This window comes from Nicotiana sylvestris, chromosome 11 (genome assembly GCF_000393655.2).
Source record: "Nicotiana sylvestris chromosome 11, ASM39365v2, whole genome shotgun sequence".
NCBI lineage: Eukaryota > Viridiplantae > Streptophyta > Magnoliopsida > Solanales > Solanaceae > Nicotiana > Nicotiana sylvestris.
In genome coordinates, this window is record NC_091067.1 from 6,211,215 (window position 1) to 6,229,496 (window position 18,282).

The 18,282-nt window shown below is 39.1% G+C and overlaps 1 protein-coding gene across 1 annotated transcript; it reads right to left on the bottom strand.

The window, feature by feature from the left end:
- Positions 1 to 4,800: 4,800 nt before the first annotated feature.
- LOC138880692 (uncharacterized) lies at positions 4,801 to 5,601 on the bottom strand. Its single transcript, XM_070160868.1, has one exon. The coding sequence runs from the start codon at positions 5,599 to 5,601 to the stop codon at positions 4,801 to 4,803; it is 801 nt and encodes a 266-aa protein (XP_070016969.1).
- Between the last annotated feature and the right edge of the window lie 12,681 nt (positions 5,602 to 18,282).

Sequence of the window (18,282 nt, forward strand, 5' to 3'; positions counted from 1 at the left end):
TAAACTTGTTTGGGTTCCTAAGTCTAACCCTTAATTTTCTTGTGCAGGGAACAGTCAAAGAGAGCAGTCAACAATGGTACATGGTTAGCGACTTCTCGAAGCTCATTAATGGAAGTACAAATAATTTACTTTCACTTAAGGCCCTGCAAGGAGAGTGCACCATTTGGAAATAGCTAAAAGGGGTACACTCTAGGAGTAAGAAGGATTGGGAAGTCACTCACTCACTCAATTGAGAACGTGTACTATGTCAATGGTTTGAAGTACAGTCTCTGGAGTGTTTCTCAGATATGTGACAAGGAAAATAAGGTAGAATTCTTGTCCAAGATATGCACGGTCACAAATTTTGTGACTGGTGAGGTGGTGCATGTAACCAAAAGATACAAGAATATCTATGTTGCTGACTTTGATTCTCTACAAGATGATGATATGAGCTGCTTGAAGGCAATTGATAATAATGCATAACCTTGGCATAGAAGATTGGGGCATGCAAGCTTCTAACTTCTAAATAAATTGATACAGAAGGACCTGGTTCGTGGTCTACCAAATTCAAATTTCAAAGAGCATAGAGTGTGTGATGCATGTGCTAAGGGAAATATCTAATGTTTCAAATGGAAAGACTGATATGATAAGCCAGATAAAGGAGGCAAGTGAAGACAATGTCACATCCTCTTCCACTTCTCAAGAGGAACCTGGTACCCCAATTACTACTACTAAAGCCGAAGAAAGAGTTTGTGATGCAGTGCAAGGCACTCCACATGTAGAAGAACAAGGAGTGTGGGAAAATCCATCTAATTTTCCCAGTTCCCCTACCAATCAAACTTCAGTCCCAAATTGGAAACACAAAAGGACAAAGCACATTGATGCAAGACATCATTTTCTCAGGGACTATGTTGAAAAGGTTCTGATTTGTACGAAGTTCTAGAAGATGAAGGATCAGGTAGCAGAAATCTTCACCAAGACACTGAGTAGGGAACATTTTGAAACAAATCGTCTGGAGTTGGGGTTGATCAAGCTCAACTAAGGACCTGGTCCATCGATGATTGGCTATATTAAGAAGGAAAGGTACAATGCTAAAAAGTATTTTTTGGAGAAATCTAACTCAAATATATACCGTTACAGGTATACACATATGGCAGTTTCAGGACACAAACAAGTAAGAGTGACTTTGCACTTCTAGGAGTCTTTGCTCAAAAGTTTCAAAAACCGTCATGGAACCTGGTTCTTGTGACTTAGGTTAGTAGTCTCTTAGATACTTATATGCCTTTTTAAGCTGCTGAAGTGTCATGTCATTAATTTGTTTCTGCCTTTCTCCTGCCTCTCCTCCCAAATTTTGAAGTCCAAAATATTAAACCTTTTCTGAACTGACCCTTTGCCCCAAAAAGGCACTTCTCTATCTTTCGCCCAAATAAAACCGATTCTTTTATTCAAAACCAAAATCAACATTGTCTCAAAATAATCCTCCTTTACAAATATGCCATAAGTGAACTCAACTCTCTCAAAAACCTAACTCCATTAGAATCAAATCCCAAGAAGTTTTTGGTAGATTTCGATGGAAGTTTAACTGAAAGGGAACATGGTAGATCTAATATTCTAGGGCGTGAGGTTGAAGTTGTTGTTGGATTTATGGAAGTCTTGAAGGATAGAGAAATTGTTAAATGTAAGGACTGAATGAGGGACCTGATTCCTCAAGTCTTTCTCATGAAGTCAATTTTAATGATGATCTTTTTCTCTTTGAGTTATGTGTTTAAACAAACTTCCGATCCAGTAAAAAGGATTAAGAAAAGTAGGCTGATAGAAGGATTGGCGAAGTGGTGTAATCGATTCCCTGTGAGAAAGAATTTTAAAAAGGGGGGTGGCTGAGAAAGATGCAGCAGATGATAAGGATAAACATATTGCCAAGAAAAAGAGGGAGCCATGGCTACTCAGGGATAGAAAGGGTAGTGTAAGTGAGGAACCTGGTTCCTTACAGAAGCAAAAGGTTGAGCCATTAGGTTTGGAGGGAGAAGACTTTGAAGTCTCAGAAAGTGCTGTAATATAGAGTGTTGACTCTGATATTGTTGAAAAATGAAGGAACTTCTTGACATTATTGAGTTCCAAAAATAAAATCACCTCTTTGCTCCTCCAAGTCCCAATATTTCTGAAAAAGAAGTAAAAACTTCTATGTTTACGTGATACTATGATGCTATATATGCATGGGACTGAGTCTATTCTTGATGAGAAGAATCTTGGGGAGAGTCTTGGTGATCTGACTGATGGTTCAACCTACTTAGTAGGTTGAGAACCTGGTCCTCGAGGACCCTTGGCAGAATAGAATGCTAAGTTGAAGTGTGAGAATGAAAGATTGAGGAAACGGGTGGAGGAACTGAGAGAGCAGATGATCATTGATCAAAGGGGAGTAAATGAACGAATGGACAAGCCCATCAAGGCCCTAGCCCCTTACTTTTCCTCCTGCCTAGTGATCCATGTCTTTCACTTTTTCCAAATTCCCTTGAATTCTTATCTTCTTTTGATCCCTATATTTGATGACATTGGTACTTCAGTTGTTTAAATTGTCACATTATGCATTGTTGAAACTACTGTGCTTTTATTATAATTACTCCACTATGGGCAATCACTGTATTTTGTGCACTCACATTCACTTGTTATTCTTGTTATTGTTTATGATGTGTTGCCCAAGTGGTCTGAGTTAATATTGCTGAACTTCTTTTTGGTTGTGCTTATTCTATTATTCTTTTCGATGATGCCAAAAGGGGGAAGTTATATAGGTGTCAACATGGGGGAGGAACAGAATCGAATTGATATATTGTGTTGTGCATGAAAAATGGCTGTGCTTCGTAGGGGAAACATTGCTGACAATACGTTGATTCTAGGTTTGATCTGCAGGGAAACATGTGAGGAATCTGATTCTCAAGAGGAATATTAATTTTGGGTTTGTCATCATCAAAAAAGGGAAAATTGCTCTAAGTTACACTATGTCATATTTTGATGATAACAAACGATCTCAACTTACTGGGTACGGACCAGATGTGATCAGTGCAGATATGGAACCTAATTCTCAGGGGGAATAATTCTGGGTTTGTCATTCATCTAAAAGGGAAAAATTGATAAGTTATGGAACTTTGAGTTTTGATGATTTGCCAAACAATCTTGAGGAACCAGCTATGATTAGCTCCTTATGTTCGGTTCTCATGGGGAATATGGCTGATTCGTAGGGGGAACAATATGAAGATCTGGTTCTCAGGGGGAATATCAATTCTAAATTTGACGTCATCAAAAAGGGAAAAATTGATAGGTTACAAGTACATTGGGCACAAATACTTTACTTTATGTTTTGATGATCTAACAAACTTACCATCCAGAACCAGATAAGGAACCCGTTACGCATTTACAAGACCTTGAGATCACAAAGTTCCAGGTTGGGATCCAGTGTGGGATATAACTCAACTCTTCAAAGTGGAAGAAACAGCTGAGGTAACAGGTCCCTACCAGTTCCCGATGAGACTGTATGAAGTTAACTCTCCAGCAGGAAAGTTGCTGCCTGCACATATTACTGCACAGGAACAGCGCAACAATCAACTTTCTGTGGAAGGCTCTTTACCTACCTTGCTTACATCATTGTAAGTGATGTCACTCACGTATAAATACAATCAAGGAAGATAAAACAACTTGCTTCATGAGAGAACCAGATAAAGGACCTGAAGCATGCATGGTACAATCATTCAAGTTAATTGACTCAAGATAATCTGGCAGTGTGCTTTAGATTCATAGGAACCAGATTAGGGACCTGATCCCTTGGTGTTCCCTGACAGAAGTATAGGTCAATTGAACAGCTGGAAAGCAACTGCAGAAAGTGACTGCCTACAACAGTGCAATAGATAGTGTAACAGACAGTGCAACAGTCACATTCCATTGAGAAGAGGCATGTACTAACCAAGATTTGACATCACTAAGGTGATGTCTTTTGTAGTATAAACCTTATGCAAGGCACAAGATTCAGGTTCAAGACTTGCAAAATCAAAAAAAATGAAAATACTCTCTCAAGTGCTTGCAACAACCTCTCCCAAGAACAAAGCTGCTTCAACCTCAAGGACCGGATCCAAGATTGAAGATATCTTAAGTCCTTAGGTTTGTTGAGTCTTTGTTATTTGTTCTTTATTGTAACTCCTATCTTACTTTTTAGAAGCTATTTTTAGGAAACCCAAAATCTGTAAACTCTCCAGTTTATGTTGTGACTAGGTTTAGTCATAAGATAAAGTTTTTGTAACTAGAGAGTTATAAAGTGGCTTGTAATAGTGTTATTACAAGTTAGAGTGATTGAAGTCTTTGTAATAGAGTTATTACAAAGTGGCTTGTGGTGAGAGTATCACAAGTTAGTCAAAGTCTTTATAACTAGAGAGCCATAAAGTGGCTTATAATGACAGTACCACAAGTTAGTTGAGTTGAATCCTTTGTAATAGAGTCATTACAAAGTGGCTTGTAAGAGGGGTTTACAAGTTAGTGAAGTTGAAAGCTTACAAGTGTAGGCCGTGGTTTTTGTCCCCTTGAGTTGAGATTTTTTCACGTAAAAATCCTCTGTGTTCTTTACTTATTGCCGAGCTACTGCGAGAACAATTAGAGAACCTTATTCCCTATACTGGTTGGTTTTACAGTCTGTTGCTTACAATGGGAACTTATAGAGAATCTGATTCTCTATATAGTGGGAACTTATCCTGTGTCTCATTTACATACTGGTTCAGTAGTTAGCACTGTGGGAACTGATATAGGATCAGATCGCTATACAGTTTTATTTTTAGTGGAAACTCATAGAGAACCCGGTTCTCTGTACAGTCTGGTGGACGCATAGTTTCTAACAGGTTCCCTTTTTACTGCTTTATCAGGGTTTTTCTTGTATTGCTCCTGTTTTAGAAGTGGACATTCTTTGATGAAATGACCTAGCTTTCTGCACCTATGACATAGATTATTGTTCCTTGCCTTACTTGAATTGCCCCTCTTTGGTATACCACCATTCCTTCGAACCATCTTTTGAAACCTTTTAGTAAGATAAGCCATATCATTATCTTCTTCACTTGAGTCACTGCTTTCAGGCTTGAGTACCAGGTTCTTTTCCTTCTTTGGCTCTCTCCTTTCACTGTCTTTCTTTCTTTTCATCTCGTATGTCTTCAAATTACCAATCAGCTCATCCATGGTAAGATTTTGTAGATCCTTAGCTTTAGTGATGGCATTTACCTTTCTTTCCCAATAACCAGGTAGAACACTGAGGATTTTCCTTACAAGCTTATTTATGGAAATAACATCTCCAAGTGAATGAAGCTCATTTATGATGGATGTGAATCTAGTGTGCATATCATGTATAAACTCATCATCTTTCATCCTGAAGAGCTCATACTTTGTGGTGAGCATGTCAATCTTGGATTGTTTAACCTGAGTGGTTCCTTCGTGTGCGATTTGCAATGCTTCCCATATTTCTTTGGCAGTATCACAAGCTGAGACTCTATTGTACTCATCGGGTCCTATATCATATACCAAGATTTTCTTGGCGCGATAGTTCGTTTCTATGGCTTTTCTGTCAATATCACTGTACTCCTTTCTGTCTTTCGGCATCATTGGTCCAATTTCTTCAATTTCTTTATAGGAACATGTGGACCATCATAGATGATGTCCCACAGTTTTGAATCTTTGGCCATTTTAAAATCATGCATGCGAGTCTTCCACCAGCCGTAGTACTGACCATTGAATCTAGGAGGTCTGTAGGTTGATTGTCCTTCCTCAAAGTTGGGTGGAGCAGACATTGATATACTTTCTAGGTGTTAACCTTTTAGAAAGAACCTACTCTGATACCAATTGATAGCTGATATGAGTCCACCAAACTATAGAGCACATGACCTTTATGAGTTTCTACTGAGAATACTTATGAAATAATAAGTAAAAGAGACAAGGGATTTTTACGTGGAAAAGTCCCACACAAGGGGACAAAAACCACGACCTACACTTGTAGGCTTTCAACTTCACTAACTTGTAATCTCACTATTACAAGCCACTTTGTAATGACTCTATTACAAAGACTTCAACTTAACTAACTTGTGATACTCTTACCACAAGCCACTTTGTGACTCTCTAGTTACAAAGACTTTAAACTTATGACTAAACCTAGTCATAACATAAACTTAGAAATTTTACGGATTTTGGGTTTCCTAAAACATAGCTTCTAAGAAAGCAAGATAGGAGTTACAATGAATAACAAATAACAAGATTACAACTCAACTACGGATACACATAGACTCATTGTGAAGCTGATCCTTTAGTGGAGTTGTCTTCTTGTTCTTGACACACCAGTGACTTCAATGTCGGATAAACACTTTACTGCTTGAGAGAATATGACTAAATGCACAAGTGAAGTATTGTGTCTTGCACTAGATTGTTATACTACAAAAGACATCACAATAGTGATGTCAATTCTTGGTACACGCTTCTTCCCAATGAGAAGTGATTTTTGCACTGTCTGTTGCACTGTCACGTGTACATTTGTGGACAGTCACTTTCTGCAGTTGCGTTCCAGCTGTATAGTTGACTTGTACTTCTGTCAGAGAACCCTAAGGGACCAGGTCCCTATTGTGTTCCTCTTTGTAACAGCTGTGGACAATCACTTTCTGCAGTTGCATTTCAGCTGTATAGTTGACTTGTACTTCTGCCAGAGAACCCTAAGGGACTAGGTCCCTATTGTGTTCCTCCTTGTAGTTGTTCGTTCATTTGCTGGAGATCAGACTGGACATTGTTCACTTGAAATGTATACAAAGTGAGTCAGGTTCTCTATCTGGTTCTCAACAATAAGTTTGTTAGATAGTCAAAACATAAGAAGCATAAGGCAAAGACATTGAAACCCCATCAGATACACATGTGGGCAGAGTAAAAGACTAAGCGGAAAGCACGTGAATAACAACAACAATTCGAAAACAAGGAATATCAACTTACTAGCATATTGGAGGCCCAAGTACAAATATAACAAATAATAAGTAAACACATAATCTTTACAAAATGACAAACAGGAGCATAAATGGCTAGCATGGTGGAAGACTTATACTAAAGTGCAACAGAATATATACCACATGAGCATAATTATAAAAGCAGGAAATAAACGTGGTATTTACAAGTTAAGCGAGTAAAAGGTATGAGCAACACAACAACAATTGAGATATGGATCAATGACAGGACAATAGCAACAGGTCACATCAGATCTATAACAATAACAGTTCAAGTTAAAGACATGAACGTATACACGGAAGACTAATATCAAACATAATGCATGTCCCTCATCCTCGCCTGCACGGAAACACCCATCGTGACATGACCTCACGATAACATACAAGCATAACAATATAAATGAAATGGCACGGCATCCCCCTTCATGCTTTTAGGCCAAAACCCTCAATTTCCTCTTTAAAATTCATCAACCAGAAGCTAAAATAGAAGATAGATTCATGGAGTAAATTAAACCGAGTAGAGAACACTTACCCCAATTCATATAGTAAAAATCACCTCAAAATTGCACAATTCCGAGCTCCCCAACTCAAAATATGTTAAATGAGCAAAAGCCTTATTTTAACACTACTTTGCCTCGTTTCTTGTGACAAATTATCTCGAAACTCATTTTTGATGCCTCCAATAGATTCCTTGTGAAATTCTAGTCATGTTAGGCTCTTGAATCACTCCATTTGACCATATATTGAAGGAGATATGTTGGTTTTAATATTTGGAAATAGAGCAGATTTTTAAATACGAAGTCAGTGGCAATTTTATAATTAATCTAAAAATCTGGCAACCCAATACTTAGTAAAATGACCATAAACTCCTTATACGATATCCAAATTTGATGATTATTTTTGCTATGGCTCCGTAATTACGATATGGATCTAAAGCTTTAATAAAAAAAGAAATTAAAGCTCATTTGCTTAATGTAGTACCATTTATGCTTGAAGAAACAAGGTCGAAATATAAAAACACGAGCGCAACATAACCCAAACATATCTGAAACTCACCCAATCCCCTCGGGACCACGTCCAAACATACCAAAAAGTTCCATAACATAACACGGACCTACTAGAGGCCTTAAAACACACATAACAATATCGAAACGATGAATTACACCTCAATCCAAAAATCAATGAACTTGAAACTTAAAACTTCCACAACCGATGCCGAAACCTATCAAATCACGTCTGATTGCCCTCAAATTTTGCACATAAGTCACAATTGACATTATGGGCCTGCTCCAACTTTCGGAACTAAAATCCGACCCTGATATCAAAAATTCCAAACTCGGTCAACTCCCTTCAAATTTGAAGCTCCCTAGTTGAGAATCATTCTTCCAAGTTAGTCCCGAATAACCTGAAAACCAGAACTGACGAGTCACATAAGTCAAAATACATCATACGAAGCTACTCACGCCCGTAAACTACCGAGCGAAGTGCAAATGGTCAAAACGACCAGTCGGGTCGTTACATCCTCCACCACTTAAACATACGTTCGTCCTCGAACGTGCCAGGAGTCGTTCCAAAGCTATCAAATCACGGTGTAACCTACTAAGCATAAACCCGGGGGTGATTCCACGTCACCCTACTCTATATAAGCCCGCCAACACAACATAACTAGATATCCTTACTTCAACTTTGCTCCTTAAACCTTAGAACACAATCTCTATCATCCAGAATTCATTACAAGACCCGAATCCCTCACTTGCACAATGTATAAGCCTGAACAAGATGTATCAAGTCATAACCATAACCCAGTATGTAATCATATGATATACCCCATCACTTCGGTACTCATAATGGGAACTAATGACCACCATTACTGACTAAAAACAAATCGGGTGCTGGTAGCAAACCTCCTATCGGTTAGAACCTCGTTCAAAACCTTCATACCCTATCGATGATGATAGAAACATGCATAAATGCCAAACCATTCATATGATCAATAAGCCAAGAAACTCACTCGCACAACCATGGTCATTGTCCAAATCCTGAACAACATATAGTGTTATTCTTCCAAACCTTCCTCATCCCAATATAATAGCACAAATCTCAGGTCTAGAAACCTCATCTCAACCAATACAAGCAGCCCCACTGACAAGTGCCAACAACAACCATATGGATCCCCGCGTAACCCGATTTCGTGCACCAACAATTAAGAATTCAGACATGACAGATAACAGTAAGAAAACTAAATAAAAAGACTACTATAGAATTTTACTATGAACTATATTCAACAAGGTGAAAGCAAAATACACGAAATAGGAATAAAGAGTCACATTTTATCACTGTACCGTTGTGGCATGCAACTCGATCCCATCACATCAATCCACATAGGGTATCCATCGAACCATAATACGCAGGCTCACTAATCACAAGTGCATCAATATCAAGCACAACCGAGTGCACAAAAATATAAATGTGGGAAAAATTATTAGGAACAAACAATACTGAGAAGGACAAGCATAACTACGGTGCAATAAGTAGATCAACATCCTTGCATATAATGCCATGAGTCCTAAACTGAATCACAATATGCGTGCGAAGAATCATGCAACCATCACATCCTGCCATAGTATAAAAGAGAAACATATAACATAAACCAAGGAGCGAATAACATCCATTTTGCTTGATGATATACATATGGTAAGAACTGCTCAAGAACAAACAGGTCTGATCTGATATAGAATACACATTCTCATTAGGCTCAAAAGCAACCCCCCAAACCAATTTCCGATCATCCCCCAAACATGCAATTAATCTTCCAAAAGTCCATAGCAACCTTTCCATAACACCTACTATCCATCATCCAATCCTCGACATTTCTTCACAGCTTGCAATCAAGGAATAGTCTGCCAGCGAGAATATCCAGTCTCTAAGCCTCACGAATACTATAATCTTCATATCCAATATCAACACCGCTACTCAAATGGCTAACACATAACTCATACCCCCTCACCTTGCGAAAAAAAATACTCATAATTCAAAACATAATGTACCTACCAACAGGAGAACTCTCCTCTGGTGGGAACATATAGTGCCAGCAAGCCTTTGAACACCCAAAATCGATCGTGTCATCAAGAACTCATATCCTTCCCTCTAAAACTATCTGCATCCTTGTACATGCAACCTTTCAACCCCACACGGCACCTCGCCTCTAACATGCTAACTCGCAACACTACGAAAGTCTCATAGTCAACTCTGAACCATAAGAAAATTGAACACCTCATCGCCCGAGAATCTTTCATTTAACTCAATCTAGGAGAACACCACCACACGCAATATAGCTTCTATACCTGTAGAAAATATCAACTCCGACCATGGTCATAACCATGAGTAATTCTCCGAAACTCAGTAACACATAATCGAGTAATCAGAACCAATTGCCTCTAACTCAATCGAGCCACACAGACTGCCAACCCGAAAATAACTCAATCCGATATGATCTCCTTGAGGGAACTTACTGGGAACCTGAAGCCATTTCTTGTATCACTCCAACATTGACATGTAGACCTTCCTTGACAAGGAAATATCGTAGATCCGATTACCATTCACTATTGTTTTCAAGCCCACCCGTAGACAAATTCAAAAGTCCGTAAAGGTTACATAAAATTTGGAACTTGCCAAAACCTTCTCGATAACCACTCATCTTACTCTAATCTTCAATACACAACTAATACGCATCGAGCAACCCGTGCTTCACCAGCATATGATCATTTGAAGAAATAACCAAACAATCCCTTGGTCTGAAAACTAATATGGCCCATGATCCTACAATTTGATCATCATTAGCTGACTCCACCACTTAGCTCGAAGCCATAGATCACCTCATCGGAACCTCAAAGTACCATATCTTCACAGTATGCCCCGTGTCACACCTCCTTTTTCCGCACCCGCGTGGGGTGAAGGAGTTTTTCCAATTAAAGGACAATCGAAACGGGATTTGTTTATTTATTTTAGAGTCGCCACTTGGGAGATTTAGGGTGTCCTAAGTCACCAATTTAATCCCGAATTGAGGAAAAGAATGACTCTGTATTACAGTCCGCGAACCAGAAATCCGGATAAGGAATTCTGTTAACCCGGGAGAAGGTATTAGGCATTCCCGAGTTCCGTTGTTCTAGCACGGTCGCTCAACTGTCATATTCGGCTTGTTTATCTGATTTTATAAAATTATGAGCTCATGTGAAAGTTTTAACTTTTAACTGCTTTTATCGTTACTATTTTTTTTATCAAGAATTGCAACATCGTGGAAACACGTCTCGAACAACGTCACATCAATGCACCCGTGGTTGTTGACACATTTTAACTCTGTTGAGATTTGGATTTGGGTCACATAAATGTGCACCCGAGTTTAAGAAGATAACATTATTAAATACGCGCCTAAAGCGACTAGCGTATCATTATTTTGGGTAGGGCCGTGAAATTTGCTAAACGGCTCGTCCCGGAATCTAAGTACTCGAAATAATTATCCGTTGAGGGCCTCGCACTTTGGGTATTCTTGTTTATCGAGGCTCGTCTCATTCGTTATTTATTATTATTATTATTATTATTATTATTATTATTATTATTGGGGGAATTTGCAACGTTATGAAAACGTATCTCGAGCCACGTCACAATCAATGTGCCCGTGATTAGAGACACATTTCGACTCCATTAAGATTTAGATTTGGGTCACATAAATGCACACCCGTATTCAAGAAGGTAAGATTAATTAAGACGCGTCCTTAAGAAACTACGTATTGTTGTTTTAGAAAAAGGCTTTGAAAAATTCACTAAACGGCCAAATCCAAAGTCTAGTCAATGGTTATGTATTTATTGAGGGCCCCGGCGATGTGTGATTTATTTGGCGAGGCTCGTCTCATTTTTTATTTAAAAGGTCGTCCTATAGTGGATATGTTTTCTATTGAGTTTGTCTCTAATAATGAAAGAAGAAGAGCGGTCCAACTTTATTTACATGCTTACAAGTTAGTTATAGTCGGGTTCTGAATGTGATTTGCCCAAATCCGAAACATGAACGCGTGTCTGGGCAGTCGTTTAGATATTATGGGCCTAGGCCCAGCGCACACTGTATGGACTGGACCTGGGCCATTCCTTTTCCTATAAGGGCATGTTAGTCCATTCGACTCAGGCCCAACATTTATAAAGCTGAAATGGAAACTGGTGTTATTTTATTCTAATGGTATTGTTGCAAGTTATAGTGAGGCAGCCCGCTAAATGGAGTGAGATTAACTAGCAATGGACAGTTTAACACTTAACATGCGTTAGAAGATATGTTAATCACAAACACAACTAAAATTCCAGACATTGTTTACTACATTCTCACTTCTTTTCTATCTACCAACATACATACATAAGGGGATACTAAGTAGCCATACGTGATGTCTAATTATACATGACGACTGCCTTCATTATCCTAATGGAAGATATGAACTATTATATACACAACTTTAATGTTCAATATACAGACTGAAACAGATTCGAAAAAAAACAACTTCAGCTCTTCATTTCTGTATTCATGTTTCAACTTTCAGCTTACATTGACAGTGTATCAGTGGTGTACCTGGTATTTGGGAAAGCAAAAGAAGAAGAGGAATGATCAGTGGAAGCAGTAGCATACACAGCAACAGCAGCAGCAAGAAAAACAACACTCAGCAGCAACAACCCAGTGACAGATTTTTAACACCAAGACAAAGAAACCAGTTTGCAGCCCAGCAGCACCCCAAAATAAATACAGGCAAAGCAGAGAAGGAAACAGATGCAGAAAAGTAGTAGCCTCTGATTGTTATGTTCAAAATCTAGCACACTCTTAACTCTATATCACTCTGAAAACAGACTGTCCTTTAAAGGTTGAAAGACCAGCCTTGTGTTTGCTTTTCTTTTCTCTCTTAAAACTGTCCAGCCCCTTTCTTAGCCAAAAATAACTCTATTTATAATCTGAAAGAGACCCCTAAGGTCTGCCTAGAACTTCACAGCCTCTCAGGTCTGCCCATACCCCTCAATTCCCATGCCTAAGTGCCTTTTCTTGATGTAAACTATTATGTCCCCCATGCTTGTCTTATTTGTTTTAATCAAGAGTTATGGGTTTATTATAATATTCACTTAATTCCCATGCTTGTTGTTTTGTTCCCCATTGTCATTTAAGATAAGTTTATCAAATGACCCCTAGGCAGGCCCCAGCTTTAACAGCCTGTTAACATGCTACTAAACTTCCAAAATTACCCCTTAACCCTTTGCATATTACTGTGTTACCCTAACCCGTAATAGTCAGTATATAAACCCCTCTAAATTCAACAAATCACTGGCTATTAGCTAATCAACTTAAATTCAATACTGATTTCAGTTTGATCTGTTAGATTTCTACAGCTATACCTAATTCCTAACTTAAGTTCAACTCAAAAATCAGATCACAAACAGGGGGTGCTAATCAAATGGTATTAGTTGGTCATATTGGGAGCCAAACCTGACCAACTCAAAACCAATTGATCCAATAGGCAGTTGAGGATGCAAACTAAGATCGAAGCACTACTACAACAGGCCTATTGATACAAGTCTCACCATAGATAAGAGGAACAGGCTAGTAATCACACTGAAATGAGCAGACTCATAATTTTCTAGTTTTTCAAGTGAATTCAGTTGACGACACTTATTTAAACGACTACACAAGCTATAATATACAACGAACAATCAGTAAAACACATAAAACAAACTAAACATTAACTCAAGATTCACAGACATGGACAAAAAATCCAAACAAACCAAACTAAACATGAAAGACAGATAGAATTCACAGGAGAACAAAAGAAAGGGAAAAATTACCTCAGGGATTTGAAACCAAAAACTGACCCAGGCTCGAACTCGGACTCGACCATTTTTGGGGTCGAATGGACCTTAATTGAGTGTTCTCAACTAAGAACACTTCGACTAAGGTCGATTAGACCCCACATCGTCTTTCAATTCGGACAGACCTCAACTTTTGGTCTTTTTAGGGTTCTTGGTGGTCTGATTTGGGATTCGTTCAGTTCTGGTCAGATTCGAACGGAACCAACAGTGTTTAGGGTGTGAGAGAGGTCAGAAGGTGTTGTGGTATGAGTTTGGGGTCGGTGGGTGTAGATCTGGTTTTTGCTCGAATCTTTGATTGAAGATTCGAGAAGCTGTAGGGTGATTCGAGGTAAATGGTTAACGGATTCGTGTTCAGGGGGGTTGGGTGCATCAGGGGTGTTATTTTGGTAGTCATCAGAGTCATGGTTGCCGGGTTTATGGTGGGGGAATCCTAAGGCGGCTAGGGTTTGAGAGGGGGGTTTCTAGGACGAAAATGAACAGTAGGCGATAGGGGGTTTGGTTTGGGGTGTGGGGTGATGGATTGGGTCTTATATACGGGGTGGGTGGTTTAATCCTGACCGTTGGATCAATCAAGATCGATGGCCAGGATTAGGGGAGTTAACCAACACGGCGTCGTTTGGTTAAGTAGGGGGGGTCGGTTCGAACCAGGCAATGGGTCAGGTTCAGGGAAGGGGTAAGGGAGATGAGACCCTGGCCGTTGGATTGATTTAATCCAACGGCTCCAATTAAAAGGAATCAAAACGACGCCGTTTGAGGCGTCTTGATGCTTGACCAAATTGGACCGGGTATGGGGTTGCTTTGGGCCTGGATTTGGGTCCACCTAGGGTGGCCCAATCCTGATTTCCTTCATTTTCACTCATTTTCCTTCTTTCTTTTAATTATCAAAATTAAATAAAAATCCTAAATAAATTATAAAAATCAAAATAAAATTACACACATATTATTTAACACCTATAATAATTAACACACAATATTAAAAAATAAAATCACACAATGACAAGAAATACACGTGCATATTTTTTGTGATTTTCTTTTAACCAAATTATGGTTCATTAATTCGTAAATGCACCACTAATTCCTAAATGCATGCAATATGTATTTTTGTATTTTTAACTATAGCAAGGCGAGCATTTACGGATAGACAATTATCAAAATGTCACGCAAATTCTCAAAATTGTACCCGAAGGTAACTTGTTTTATTTCTTTTTCGATTTTTTTTGGAGTAGTTTCCGTGAAGCAAAAATCACGTACTCACAACTGCCCCTCTTTGACCGAAAACACAAAGAGCTTTTGTGCAAAGATAAAGTGAGCGGATACGAGTGAATTTTGCCCTGTTGGAGTACTCCGTGTGAAGCATTTTTTGAGAAGAAGATTTAACCGAACCTTTGCTTCAAAGGTTTCCTACATATCCCTGGCTAAAGAGGAATCAGGTTAATGTAGTTCGGGAAGTGTTGGTAGCTGGGACTACTATGGGACTGCGATTTTGCTGTTACTGCTGTTGCATGCTGTTACCACTGCTTTACTGATCTCTTTATTACACCGTGCTAAAAAGAAAACAAGAAGCTAGGCTAGACTACGGATCATAAGATCTCATCTATCTTCAACTTGTTCTTGTTGCCTTGCTTTCTTGTCTGCTTGTGTTTCTTCTGGTGCTTTTCTTTCGAGAACTTGGGGATGACACTAGCCTTTTGCTTTTCGGAATACCAGTTTTCATCATTTTGTTCGGTCCGCTAGGGATATGGATTCCTTCATTAAACCTTTGGCGATTCCACTGGGGATACGACTTTTTTCATCAAAATTTGTTATGCCGGGGATTTTTTTTTCGTAACCTTCTACCTTCTGGTGGGTTACTGATTTCAAGACATGAAGTATAAAACTAAAAAGTATTCCTCTCATTATACAGGTGGGCGCCTGAATGCAAAAATATGAAATGTATTCCCTCATTATACTGGTGAGCACCTAGGACATGAAATGAAAAAACAGAAATGTATTCCCTCATTATGCTGGTGGGCGACCTAGGACATGAAATGAAAACAGAAATGTATTCCCTCGTTATACTGGTGGGCGACCTAGGACATGAAATGAAAAACAGAAATGTATTCCCTCGTTATACTGGTGGGCGACCTAGGACATGAAATGAAAACAGAAATGTATTCCCTCGTTATACTAGTGGGCGACCTAGGACATGAAATGAAAACAGAAATGTATTCCCTCGTTATACTGGTGGGCAACCTAGGACATGAAATGAAAAACAGAAATGTATTCCCTCGTTATACTGGTGGGCGACCTAGGACATGAAATGAAAAAACAGAAATGTATTCCCTCGTTATACTGGTGGGCGACCTAGGACATGGAATGAAAAACATAAATGTATTCCCTCGTTATACTGGTGGGTGACCTAGGACATGAAATGAAAAAATAGAAATGTATTCCCTCGTTATACTGGTGGGCGACCTAGGACATGAAATGAAAAACAGAAATGTATTCCCTCGTTATACTGGTGGGCGACCTAGGACATGAAATGAAAACAGAAATGTATTCCCTCGTTATACTGGTGGGCGACCTAGGACATGAAATGAAAAACAGAAATGTATTCCCTCGTTATACTGGTGGGCGACCTAGGACATGAAATGTAAAGACTGAAAAGTATTCCTCTCGTTATACAGGTGGGCGCCTGTTCAACTAAGACATAAGAATATTTGAATTTGTTTCCTCGTTCCTCCGAGAAATTTTTTGACAACGGCAGAAAATTTTCTACCCCGGTTTTGGTGACCTTCCTTGTGGCGTGTCTTTCTGCCATCATCAACCTTTATTTTCCTATAGAAATCAAAGAGAATTTTGTTAGTTTTAACATGGTGAGTGATCGTGTCACTCCTGCTGGGGGATGATTTTCCTTTCCCTTTCCATTGCTCTGTGCTCCCAAAACTGGTTGGGGATAAAGTTGTTTGCTGGGGATGGTATTTCGCTGGGGATGACATTTTTGCTGGGGATGGTTTTCCGTTTATCCCTTCCCCGCTCTTTTGTTTCAAAACATGCTGGGGGAGTCATCTTCAACTCCAAAACTACTCCCTTAAACGTTTATTTTCTCCCAGCACTGCAGGGCATAAAATGTTATCATCTGGGGATAACGTTATTGAGGATAGGACTGTCGGGGTTATCTTGCTGCGGATTAATTCTCTCTTCCTCCTTCCCCCTTTCTGTGTTGTCTGACCCCCTTGGACCTTGGTCAGTGATCTATCGAAGTTCTGCTGGGGATCTTCTTGGAACTTGGTCCATAAGTCCCTCAACCGTTGTTTCCCACTTTTCTTTATGTTCCCCTTAACTTTCTAGGTCAGTTTGTCATTTGGTTTTGCAACAAACGCCTTTTGTCTTATTGCCTTGACTTTGGCCTGTCCTCTTCGCATTTTGCTTTGTACCATTTTGGCCTCTGGTAGTAAACTCTGAAAAATCCTTCTCGAAACAAATTTCTGGAAAAAGTCTTTTTAGACAAAGAAATGAAAAGATAGAAAAAGAGAAAAATATTTCTAAACAAATTTTGGGGGAGAAGAAAAGGAAAGAACTTATCTGGACGGTATGACTGGTCCCAACGATCATGTCGTGCATTACGGATTAATCGGCCCAGTCTATCAATCAATCTTCCTGATGGCCTCACTTGCTGGGGATAAATAGGTGCCCATCTCTTCGCAAATGCGGATCCTTTTTTCCAATCTATCTTGTCGCCTTATAGTGCCTTTCGAGGGGTTTTCACTAATAAGACTCTCTCCTTTCTCTCAGCTCCCGTCGCCTTATGGTGCATGTGAAGGTTTTCATCGATAAGACTCTCTCATTTTATTTCTCTCATCTTTCGTCGCCTTATGGTGCCTGTGAATGTTTTCACCGATAAGACTCTCTCATTTTATTTTATTTTTTCAGCGGGGGATTGGAGTGCTACCGATATGACTCTCTTCTGGAGATTCTTTTCGGCTATCAATTCATTTCCAGTTTATGATCCTCTTCTTTGCTGGAGATCAGTGTATTATTCTCGGCTTTCATTTGCCCGACTTGGCACCTCTTAGATATTGATCGGGAGGTCTTTTTGGACATCGATGTTGGTTTTGGTGTGGGGCTAAAAGAAAGGCTGTCAAAAATTCAAAATAACTTTGATGGGTGAAACGGTACAACTCTTGGAATCAAACCTCCTTTTGAAACTTAAAACATAACTTCTGCCCCAGTTTTCTTTGCTTGGGGGATTTTATTTTTGTTACACTATGTTGAACTATGCACACTATGCACACTATGACCGAACCGTGAGGCGCCTACGTATCCTCTTTGAGGAATCAGGTCAAACGTAGTTCCCATGATTCCTTTGTTTTTCTTATGACCTTTATCTTGCTTTCATTTTTCTTTCTTCTTTTTTTTCATATATTTTTTCATTAGT